The following is a 12,536-nucleotide window of genomic DNA, read 5'->3' on the forward strand; positions in this document are numbered from 1 at the left end:
AGGAGCAGTTACTAAACGTAACTGAAAACAAAGCCCAAATCATTTCAGCTCCCTATACCTCACCTGATGTATTGGGGAAATTAGTGAACAAGAACACAGAGGGGAGGAAAGACAGTATTTTAACAGCATACCTATAAGTAACAAGGCCCCAGTTCTCCATGGCACCTTTATAAAATAAACACAAAGGTTTATTGATATTAATACACAGAACAATCTAATTATTTTACAATTCAAAGAAAACTCAAATTTCAGAATAATACAAAGCACTTTACCAGCTGCAAAGTCTGCAATAGCTATGAGATCAATTTTGGGAAGAGGGTAAGGAACATTGAAGTAATCCTTGTAAAAAGGCAGAGTTTTAGCAGCAACCTATGAAAATAAGACAAAAATTATAACATTGTATATTAACTAAAATAATATAGATATTTAATTGCCAACTATCTTGCTACAGGATGGCCAAAATTTTCCCTTATCTGCAAAGCAGTAAAACCCTGGCAATTCAGCAAACCAGGAGCAATAGTGGACTTAACCTAACTATATTATATGATGATCTAGCATGACCATAAAAAAGAACTTCCAAGAGAATCAAGTATTTCTGGGATTTTGTTTGCTAACCTCTGTTCTACCTAAGTATGTGAGCTTAATAACTTTAAAACCTTCAACTTTCTTAGTAGGGTACATTAATACACCAACTATCATGGAGCTTGATCACTGGTAACTTCACTTTGTATGTCAAAATATATCCCGGCTGCTGATTCTAACTATATAAAAACATGGTTCTCCCCACACAGAAAGTAAGCAGTCTTAGTTAAGCATCTAATTCAATATTGTTTACATCAATGGTATTCTAAAGGGCTTCAGACCACATTTTTTCTCTCAAAGTCTTACTTGAAAATACCAGACATTGAACCTTGGAACTTCTGTACACTCTACACTAGATAGAAAAATCTGAAGATTCTCTGAATGGTCTCCATATTTATAAAAGGTTGTATGATAAACATTTGATGCTGACAGGTCCAAATGAAAGTAAAATATATCCCACAACAATGCTTGCTCTGCCATTTCCTACCCATTTTGTGGCAAGTGCAAAAGCAACTGAGGACAGAGAAACTTAAGCATAATTTACCTCTAATGCAAATTTTCCTTGTTCTGCTTTGCCAACAGGAGTGTAAACACGGACCAACACGCCATCAGTTGACCTGGTCTCAACAAAGTCATATTCTCCAACCACAAAAGCAACGAGATACGTTGACATCACAGGAGTACGAGCAAACTTCACTTCCACCAGGTTTTCATCATCAGGGTAGGGCCTCCGGTCAGTAACATTCTGTCCAAGGAAAGATGTTTGGAAGACATTTTGTAATGCTGAAAGTGAAGCAATACTGGATTTTGCAAGATCACAGGGGCTAGTACTTCCTTGAATTAGTTGTAATATCAAATAAATGTGTGATTCCAGGTTTGTCAACTTGCTTACTTCTGTCCATAAATGCTCATCTACTGCATATTCCCCATGACTTTGCTTTCTACCACGTTTCTTCATACCTCTGTTTGTGAAAAAATACTTTCTGCTCTTTCCTTGAACTCTACTTCACATTTACTTCTCATTGTCAAGAGAGAAATGAGTACAAGTTTATTTAGTTCAACATGTTTCAAAGACAGTTCTTCTTGGACAGATTCCATGAAGGCATCTGCTGTTATCCCAAAAAGAACAATGGCACACTACCTTCGGTAGAGAAATAAGGAAGTAAAAACAAATCTATCCTTATGGCAGAAGTGGGGGCAGAAGTACCATCCTAGCTCATAGCTCATTGGAGTTCATTCGTCGAGCAATAAATCAGGATTTTGCATCACATGTAAGCGGTCCCACTCTATTTGCATTCAGTTTAACATATGAATGAGCAGTAAATAAACTGCACTTTTAGAGATGCTGTCTTTTGTTGTGTTCACCCTCAGATAACTTGGTCATGAGAACATACTGCTAAGATAGACTGCGATCTACATTTTTACTTCCTAACATTTTGAAGAACTTACCATATTTGACAAAGCTACCCTGTCTTTAGGAACCACCAATGAGATATCAAAAGTTGCCTTGATGGCTGGCTCATCCCAACAAGGAAAGGCCCTGCGAGCATCTGTAGCCTGGAGAAAAAAAGAGCATCAACTAGACAAGTAAATGTGAAATTTTGATAATAACACAGAAGGAAGGACATAATGAATCCAAGCAGCTATATTCATCAAGGAGAATGCAATTTTGGGCAGCAAGAGGAATAGATAAGGCAGGACAATCTTGCCAGTCAAAATATATAAACATACACATATGGACATAGTAAAAACTTTTGATGAACAGCTTTTTGTTTCAAAATATTCATCTGCTCCATTAGTCCACTAACTACATCTTCATATATCTGCTGCTTCATTAAAACAAATGGAAACAAGTGGATGCTTAAAGAAGCAATATTACAGCCAAATTCCTCTTGAAGAACTATGCTAGCATAAAAACAGATGTACAAGTATATATGGTCTCTAATGCACGCACTTGTTCTGCAGGGGCATGCAACCTTCTCTCATTTTTCAAATGGTGGATGGGGAGCCAGTCAGTTTTTGCAAATGGGTGAGTTCAATGTCTTGTCGCTTGATAAGCAATCAAGTGCACCACTGTGAAATCTACCCTGGAATATATATTTAGGTTTTATGTGATTATGACTAATTGCAACTTTATCACAGGGGTTTCATGGAAATATCTATTCAGATGATGTTTTACCATTGCCTTCCCCTTAACCTAAGAGAGCATGACTGGCCTCGGGTCACCTAGTGGGTTTCCAGGACTGGGCAAGGATTTGAACTCTAGTTTCTTAGCCCAACACTCAAACCACTACACCACACTGGCTCTCATGCTACCCTGAAAATATATAGATATTAGTTTAAATGTAGCTATCATTAAGCAAGGACACAATCTCCTTATCAGAATCTAAAGTGCACGGAGAAGGATGCTACGTCCTATTAAAGGGATAGAAAGAGTAGACCATGAGCTCATACCTCAAACTGAGTAACAGCAGCAAAGCGTGTATCTCCAGAAGGAGTGGTGTATTTACTTCGATAGAAGCCTTTCATTTTATCATTCAGTTCTCCAACAAAATCTATTTTTAATGTTCCCATCCCTGTAGTTAAAAAAAGGGAGATTATGTTTAATTCCTTACCACCAGATATCAATAAAGCAGAACCAATAGTGTTCAGAGACCAAGTTCTGATTAATTTAGATCAGTGGTGGGCAACCTTTTGAGCTTGGTGTGTCAAAATTCGCCAAAAAACCAAGCATAACTCGTGTGGTGTGTCACTTCAAGAAAAACCCCATAATTTTGCGATATTTATAGTTTAAACAACAAAAATGTATAATTGTAACTATATTTAATATCGTGTTCCCTCACTTATCTCGGGGCTTACGTTCCAGGCCCACCCGCGATAAGTGGAAATCTGTGAAGTAGGGACACTATAAATATAGCATCCCTCTCTCCCTTCCTACCTCTTTAAATGTACCATATTGCTCGAGGCCACTCCCTCCTGCCGCATCACGGAATATGGCGGTCGCCACTAGTGCGGCAAAAGGGGCTCCACCAGGCCAGGCCGCTACCTCAGTTTGGGGTGAGTGGCCAAAGCCCGGAATGAGGGAGCGGAAAAGGAGGGGGAGCGACACCCAGGCATAGCAAGGGGAGGGAAGGGGAGCTGAGGAAAGGGAGTGAGAGCCGCCACCAGTCTCTGAGGCTGGGCCGGCAAAAAGAGAAGCCACTGCTGTGGCTCTGAGGAGGATTTTTGTTCCGTCACATCAAGCAACGCAGGCAGTGCAGGCCATGGAGGGTGCCAGGTAAGCTTGGCCTGGGCTTGAGGGGAGCACCCACTTGCCTGATGCCAGCCAAAGGTGGCTTTAGTGCGCCAGTTGAGCTCCCTCATCCAAGTACAGCTTGCTCCAAATCCCTGGGACGGTGGCGTGAATAGTGCCATGCGTAGGGACGCCAGCCTAACTGGGGCCCTCAGGGATCTAGCTGGGGTGGGGGAGGAAGGAGGCCCTCCCAGGCCCACCACCGCAAAGGAGGGCCTGGCTCTGAGGGCCCGCACCAGCTGAGCGGCGGGCCTTTTTCCTCCCCCACCCCGGCTGGATCCCTGAGGGCCCCAGTTGGGATGGCATCCATGTGCATGGCACTATCCCCTCCACCACCCCAGGGATTTGGAGCAAGCTGTACTTGGATGAGGGGGCTCAACTGGTGCACCAAAGCCACCTGTGACTGGCATAAGGTAAGTGGGTGCTCCCCTCAAGCCCAGGCTAAGCTTACCTGGTGCCCGCTTGATGTGACTGAACAAAAACCCTCCTCAGAACCACAGCAGTGGCTTCTCTTTGTGCCTGGCCAAGCCTGGAAGGCCTGTGGCGGCTCTCTCCCCCTTCCTCAGATCATCTTCCCTTCCCTCGCCATGCCTGGACGACGCTCCCCCTCCTTTTCCACTCCCTCATCCGGGAATTTGGCCACTCTCCTCGAACTGAGGCAGCGGCCTGGGCTGGTGGAGCCCCTTTTGCTATACTAGCAGCGGCCGCCACACTACAGCAAATGTTTCATCCTCGCTTACTGCACCTGACCATGCAGGAGCCAAAGATGAAACGTCCTTCTTGGCATGCAGCCACGTGTCAGCAAAAATGGCTAGGCGTCAGTGCTGACACACATGTCATAGGTTCGCCATCACTGACCTTGATCCTCTATTAGATAAACATCCTGAGATCCCACATGGAAATGGAGGAAAGGGACAGAGTGGGAGCCTAGCAGTAAAATGACAGATCATAAGAAACAGGTAACTCAGCCACAATTTGGCTAAAGTGCACCTGGATAAAGAAATGAAGCCTTAATAGTAAAGATGAGAGGTGTTGGAAAAAGCAGCAGCATGTCAAAGGAATGGCTAAAATCATGAGTGACTGGAGTAGAACTCAGGGACAGTTGTTGAATGTGGTCATTATGCCACTTTAAAATACTCCACCACGAGGTTTTTCATGGAAAAATCTATTCAGAGGAGGTTTGCCCCTTAGATTTAGAGAGTGTCACTGGTATCAGGTCACCTAATGGATTTCCAAGATTGCACAGGGACTTGAACCCTTTTCTTTTTCCAGTCTACAGGATTTCATATTGTTTATCCAGAAATAATGATAAATGGGTTTTTAAAAAAAGGTTTCAAAGCAATTCCAATGAAGTGTACCTGTAGCTGTGAAACATCACAGGTAGAATTCTACCACCATTATGAGTAGTGGAAGATTGGGCAGTAGTAAGAAAAGCTATATGTATGCTGCCCAATAAAGCAAAATAACTTTCATAACAACTTGTAATCTTTTAACTCAAGAACGGAGTGCTTGCCTCCACCCCAGGTGTGATTTTCAAGACAGTGTCATGTTTCAGTTCGGAAGCAAGCAGGAACTTATCCTGATAAGCAATTTTGGATTATATCCTTCAAGCTGTACTAAACATAGTTCAGTTTTAATGGTTACTTGATACTAGGAGAGCAAACAGATGTGTCTGGAATAGTTTGCCTGTTTCCATTTCCTGACAGGCAAGCAAGCTAGTAGGCAGATGTCATTCTATCAGAGCAGTGGGAACCCTTCACTTGACTCAATTCCACTCAACTGGTGAAAATGGAAATTACCAAAGAGAAATTTAATTGACAAAAAGTAATGCTACTTTTTAAAATGTGTAACTTTTAAAGATGTACATGCACATTCCAACTGTTTTAGTATTTTCTGTTGTTTTAATCTGGCATTTATTTACAGTAATATGCTTTATTTTATCAGTAGTAGTAGCGGCAGTAGTATCTCATCTTTCTCCCAAAATTGGTACTTAAATCAGCTTACAATTTTTTTTAAAAAAAATACTGCTAACAGCATATACAAATGAACATTAAAATAGAATTAAACTACTCATAGAATGAAAATAATTCAATCTAGGGTGAAAAGAATAAAAAGCAAACAAAAAGAAAAAAGGGTATTTCGGTTTAAAATAATACAGCACCTCTGTAATCAATTCTTTAACAGCTTTCTGTCTTTAAAGTCTGTTGGAGTAAAAATGGTTTGGAATGCCAACAGGACAGTTATTTTAATCTGTCGGGAGTTCCAATGTGAGCATTTTGGATTTTCAGATTAGGGCAGTTCAACCTGTATAAACTGGAAAAAGGCCCTGCTTCTAATTTGTTGTGATGGGTCTTCAGGTTGAGTTGAACTCTGGCAACCATATGCTAGGAACATTTTGTTTGTTTGCTTGCTTTTGTTAAGATTTATTCAGAGGAAGTTTCCTATTGTCTACTTTTAAGGCCAAGAGAGTATGATTTGCCCAAGATTACCCAGCTACTTTCCAAATGCTGGTAATAATCAAAGTCCAACACCCAAACGTTTATGGAAAAAAACCCTTATTAACTTATATTATCTTTATGAAAAAAAACTCTTATTTACTTAAGATTGAAAGTTTATTCACAAGGTTACATACATCCAGGGACTGTGTTAATGTCAAATAAAATGTGATAATGTTCAAAATGATCAAGAATAAGACAAACACACCTAATCTTTTTCAGTGAAAGAAATATTGAGCAGATCCTTCCATTCATATTTTAAGATTAATTTGGATCATAGCATATTGCTCATTGTGGTTGAAACATGGTGAAGACCTAGCTTATCTCCTTCATGGTTTAGCGCTAAGAACCAAAACATTCTCACCTCTCAAATATATAATATAGTGAATATTCACAGCAGACTGGTTCGTAGGTGTCATTTTGATTTTGAACTAGCTTTAAATACTACACACTTTATGTTTTCAGTTTCTCAACCCTGTGCATTGCCGTTGGCTTGAGCAAATATTTTCAAAAGATTAAAGGAATCTTAACTTTTTTCCTCCCCTTCATTTTGCTCTGAATTGATTTGCTGCAGTTTTTTCCTTATTTGATTTTGACTTGTTCCATGCTATTAAACGATACAAGAATTCTATGGGAGTTTAACAGGGCGTTAACATGGAAAATCAAAAATGGAAGTTCTATGTAACTACATGGGAAATTTTTATGTATCAGGATGAGGTTGTAGCTCAGCAGCAGAATACAACCTCTTGAAGATGAATACGTCAAATTTAATCACTGGCACTTTATGTTCAAGGTATGTGAGGTAGCATGACTAAAAATATCCTCCTTAGATCTCACAGAGATGTTGTTCTTGAAATGAGACTGTAGTGGTGTGAACTGACCAGGAGATGCATTCGCTCGTTTCTCTCTTTTCAAGACACTTGAGTTGTAATTGCTTTACTTTTCAGACAGAAAGCTCAGTAGAAAAGCAGTGTGCAATTGTGGAATCATCATTTTCCTTATCTTTATAACATCTAAAGATAATAATAAACACTGCAAAGCTAGGAACAGAATAAAAATTGTGCTACTAACAGTGGGCCATCTTGGCCAGACTACTCCTGTGTTTCATTATTCTATAAGAACGTCATTAAGCAACAACTGGTCCTGTAATTTAAAGATAATGTGAAAATTTACAGATAATATGATGTAGTATGAAAGATGTTTCTTAGGTTTTCAAAGAAAAAAAATCATATATCACAATACATAGTCCTAATAAGAGCTTGGATATAAAATTACCAATCATGAAAAAACTGGAAAGAAAGGCAATATGCACAGACATAGCTGCCTGGATGGTCAAAATAATAATAAATACTAACACTTTATTTATAACCCGCTTTCATCTCCCCGAGGGGACCCGGAGCAGTTCACATGGGAACCAAGCCCGATCAACAGATAAAACAATACAACAGCATATATAATTAAAACAATAACAGTAAAATAACATTCATAAAATACATAGCGAGCATCAGGACTAAACAGTGGGGTTATTAAGAAACTACAGGGAAGACAGGCATGTGCAAAACTTAAAAGCTAGTATATATAGCTTTGAAATATTTTTCCAGTTCTGATATAACACAACACATTTTAAGAGAGAAAATTACAGTTTTACTGGATGATTTGTGATTTTCAAGGTTCTATAATTCACGTAATAATCAATTTTCTCATACAAATTTCATAGGTAGCATCTTTCATAGATTGATACAACCACATTATTTTTTTTGTTACCTGCAATCTAGCAAGCACCAAATCTGTACCAGAAGGGACTATATAATGGTGTCTTCTTTACTCCAATACAATGTACCAACTTGGCACGTATTGAACACACTCTCTTCACCCAGCAAATAGCAGGATGGGTTATCTACCAACCTTTTATTTACACTGTTGTTTTAAAAACTCACATCTTTGTTACCTTAATAATTTTTTTTCAAAGAGTGATATACTAATATATGAGGAACCAAGGTAAACACTAACCCCATCTACTCTCTCCACTATGGGACTGCTCCTGGCCTTGCCTGGGCAGGAAAACAGTGGTGGTGTGTGATGAACCATGGGCCTTGTAGTCCTGCTCAGGACATTGCAATTCCTGATGAAGATGAAAACTTGGGTTTTTTACCTTCCCAGTCTGAACTGGATTCCTCTCAGCCTGATCTTTCCCAGGCAGATCTGGGAACCTTGCACCTGCAAGAAAGTTGTGCCCCAGAAGTATGTCAAACAACCCCAGAGCCTTCTTCTCCCGTGTTCTTGCGCCGGGAGTTTTGTAAACAACAGAGAAGTTTGGATTCAGCTTCGCGCAGGAGTGCGAGGATAGCAGCTAAGAATGTTGCCAATTAACACTGGTTCTCGTGAGAATCTTTGAGGAGTTTAACATCTGGTCTCAGAGTTTAGCTTTCGTTTCTGATTCCCAGAGAACCGCTTTGGTGAGAAAGTTGGACTCTATATAGGTGTTTTGCCCGCGTAGCAACTTCGCGGAGTCAATTCGTCAGCCTACGGAGCGAGTTGTGTCTGGACAGCGCGCTCCGATTCAAGCCTCGCTTCAGCTCAAGCCTTGCCTTGCTATCCAGCCTTCGCCTTGCTTCCCAGCCTTTGTTTACCTACGGACTTTGCCTTGTTTCCCAGGACTAATCCTTGCCTTGTTTCACGGATTTTACCAAGTTATTCCACGGACCTTGTTCTTGTTCTTAGTTACCTTGTTCCACGTTCAAGCCTTGTTTCAAGTGTCAAGTTATTTCCTAGCCACGTTCAAGTTTTATGGACTAAAGGACCTTGTCATCTCCCCTCACTTTGCTTGGCAAAGTGAGTGTTTCGGTTATTGGATTACAACTTTGGACCTTAATATTTCTTATTGGACATTGCTTTTTTGGACTAATTCTGACCTTTCCTGAAGGGTCTAATTCTGGACTATTTTCTATACTTGTTTTTATTAACTTTATATATTCCTTCAATAAAGATATTAGTTAGATTCTGGCCTCTGTGTATGGTTATTGGTGCCTCTGCCGCCTGGGTCGTGACAGTTTGACTCCGCCACCCATAAGCACCAACTAACCGAGGCCAGGATGTCTACCGGAGCCGCGCCGGCTGGACAGCCGCTCAGCTACACCATCAGCAAGGACGAAGTGGACCGCATCCGTGACAGACTCAACGCGCAGGATGGAGAAATAAAAGGGTTGAGGGAGCGCGGAGTTCGCCTCCCGGCCATGGCGTTGCCTACCAAGTTTTCTGGAGAAGCTGCTAAGGTTCATGTTTTCCGCCGCCAATGTCAAGCTTATCTAGAGGCCCGTGATGCCGAGTTTCCCCAAGAAGACATCAAGGTGGCGTGGGTCTACAGTCTTCTAGATGGACCAGCGGCTAGCTGGGCGACGGCCCTGTTTGATCAAGCCTCCCCCCACCTAAATTCAGCACAACGCTTCTTGGATCACCTTAAGGAGACCTGGGGAATCGAGGACAATTTGGAGGCAGCCGGTCACAAACTCCGGCGCCTCCTTCAAGGAGACAGACCCATGTCTCAGTACATAGCCGAGTTCCGCGTGCTGGCCCACAACACCGGCTGGAACGATGTAGCCCTCAGAGGACAATTTCGGGAGGGTCTCAACATTGAAATGCTGGAAGAAATCTCCAAGGTGGATCCTCCCCAGACCCTCGAGGCACTCATTGATCAATGTTTACGGGCTGAAGTCATGATTGCCAACAGAAAACAATGGGTTCGAGGCCAGGGCGGTAGAGCCGGGGCAAAACCCCCCGCTCCCGCCAGTGTTCAGCCACGTCCGGTGTGGAGACCCCCGCCGCCAACCCCATACCCCAGAGGAGGCGAGGAGGTGCCGATGCAGTTGGGCAATGTGCGTCCCAGACTAGATGCCGCCGAGAAGGCCCGTCGTCAACGCTTGAACCTCTGCTGGTACTGCGGGAACGGGGGCCATTTCGCCAGAGAGTGCCCAGCCAAAGGGAAGCCTGCCGCCCGTCTTGCGGCGGCGTCCTCCACGGAGTCGAAGGCGTCTGAGCCGACTGGCACACAGCCGGCGGGGGAAGCCAACGACCGGGTGTAGAGAGGCTCGCCAACCCGGTCAAAAAATCCATCCAAGAGCCGCCAACCGGGGTCCTGTTCCTTCTCGTGGTCACATTATGGTCAGCAAAAAGGGGACCCGTCATGATCCACGCCATGATAGACTCTGGAGCTACCAACAATTTCATCGATAGAGAGTATGCCGACTCTCTGGGATTACAATATCATGATTTCAAGAATGCCCGTGTGGTGCAAGCCATAGACGGCCGTCCCCTCAAGACGGGCCCCGTAAGCCAGTGGTCGGAACCCACCAGGATGTGGATAAGGGAACATATGGAAGAGATTTCCTTCTTTGTTACCGAGGTTCCCCATTTCCCTGTGATTTTGGGAATTCCATGGCTGACACTTCACGACCCTAACATTTCCTGGTCCAACAGAGAACTGCAGTTTGCTTCACCGTACTGCCAAAACCATTGCCTCGTAGCCAAGGTATGCCATGCCACAGACTCCGAGCCCATCATCACCTTGCCAAAGAAGTACTCCGAGTATTGGGATGTATTCAATGAGAAAGAAGCCGAAAAATTACCCCCACATAGACCTTATGACTGTGCCATTGACTTGGTGGAGGGGGCCCCGATCCCGCGAGGGCATCTCTACTCCCTGGCTGAACCAGAGCAAGAAGCTCTCAGGGAATTCTTAGAGACAAACCTTCGCAAGGGGTTCATCAGACCCTCTCAATCCCCAGCCGCCTCCCCAGTGATGTTTGTGAAGAAGAAGTCAGGGGAATTACGCTTGGTGGTGGACTACAGAGCATTGAACAATATCACCAAGCGGAACAGCTATCCCCTGCCCTTAATCTCGGATCTACTGGACCGACTTCGAGGAGCCAAGGTCTACACCAAGCTGGATCTTCGGGGGGCTTATAATCTAGTTCGCATCAGAGAAGGGGACGAGTGGAAGACCGCCTTCCAGACTAAATTCGGATTATTCGAGTCCCGAGTTATGAATTTCGGTTTATGCGGAGCTCCCGCAACGTTCCAGCATTTTGTCAACGATATTTTTCAGGACTATCTAGACAGATTCTTGATAATCTACCTGGACGATTTTTTGGTGTTTTCCAGATCACAATCAGAACATGAGAACCACGTCAAATTGGTGTTGCAACGATTGCGGGATCATGGACTTTATGCCAAGCTAGAAAAATGCGCTTTTGATCTACAAGAGGTAGATTTCCTTGGCTACCGCATCTCGCCTCTAGGGCTTTCCATGGATCCAGCCAAAGTTTCAGCAGTATTGGAATGGCGGGCGCCAACTAACAAGAAAGAGGTGCAGCGTTTCTTGGGGTTCGCGAACTACTACCGCAAGTTCATTCCAGATTTTGCCCGCTGGTCCGACCCCATCACTAGCTGCATCCGTGGAAAGCAGCCTTTCCGCTGGACTGATCAAGCAGAGAAAGGGTTCCAGCAACTGAAGAAACTATTCACCTCCCAGCCAATTCTACAGCACCCAAATCCTGGAACCCCTTTTGTGGTGCAAGCGGACGCCTCTGATGTGGCAATTGGGGCTGTACTCTTACAACCGGTGGGAGATCACCTCCATCCCTGTGCCTTTTATTCTCGTCAACTAACCACACCAGAGAGGAATTACACCATTTGGGAAAAAGAACTACTGGCCATAAAGGCAGCCTTTGAAACTTGGAGACATTGGCTAGAAGGGGCCAAATTCCCCATTGAAGTCCACACTGATCATCGTAATCTAGAACATCTAAGAACTGCCCGCAAACTAAATCAGAGGCAGCAACGTTGGGCTTTATTCTTTGAACGTTTCAACTTCCAGATCCATTATGTGACCCCAGCTCAAACCAAGCAAGCAGACGCCCTGTCACGTAAACCGGAATACGCTGCAGGACGCAAGGAGACCTTTGAATCCCAACTGCTACAACCTGAGAACTTTGCCACGCTCACTGTGGGGAACACCAAATCCAGTCCCATTGGTTCAACTTCTCCTACTCCAGGACCCATCTGTGCTCAAGAAATCAGGGCTAGTCAGCAAGCAGATGCCTGGGCGCAGGACCAACTTCGCCAAGGTCTGCATTTTCCCTTTTCGCTTAAAGATGGGCTGCTCTGCTATA

At 43.4% G+C, this 12,536-nt stretch overlaps 1 protein-coding gene across 1 annotated transcript in view; it reads right to left on the reverse strand.

The window, feature by feature from the left end:
• npepps (aminopeptidase puromycin sensitive) overlaps positions 1–12,536 on the reverse strand; it is a 96,601-nt gene that overhangs the window by 29,324 nt on the left and 54,741 nt on the right. Inside the window, exons 4-8 of the mRNA XM_003222484.4 lie at positions 3,037–3,158; positions 2,032–2,139; positions 1,127–1,327; positions 273–369; positions 132–165 (exon numbers count right to left, since the gene is read on the reverse strand). Of these exons, the coding sequence (XP_003222532.2) occupies positions 132–165; positions 273–369; positions 1,127–1,327; positions 2,032–2,139; positions 3,037–3,158 (562 nt within the window). The remainder of the gene's footprint in view (positions 1–131; positions 166–272; positions 370–1,126; positions 1,328–2,031; positions 2,140–3,036; positions 3,159–12,536) is intronic.

Source organism: Anolis carolinensis, chromosome 6, assembly GCF_035594765.1.
Source record: "Anolis carolinensis isolate JA03-04 chromosome 6, rAnoCar3.1.pri, whole genome shotgun sequence".
NCBI classification, from domain to species: domain Eukaryota; kingdom Metazoa; phylum Chordata; class Lepidosauria; order Squamata; family Dactyloidae; genus Anolis; species Anolis carolinensis.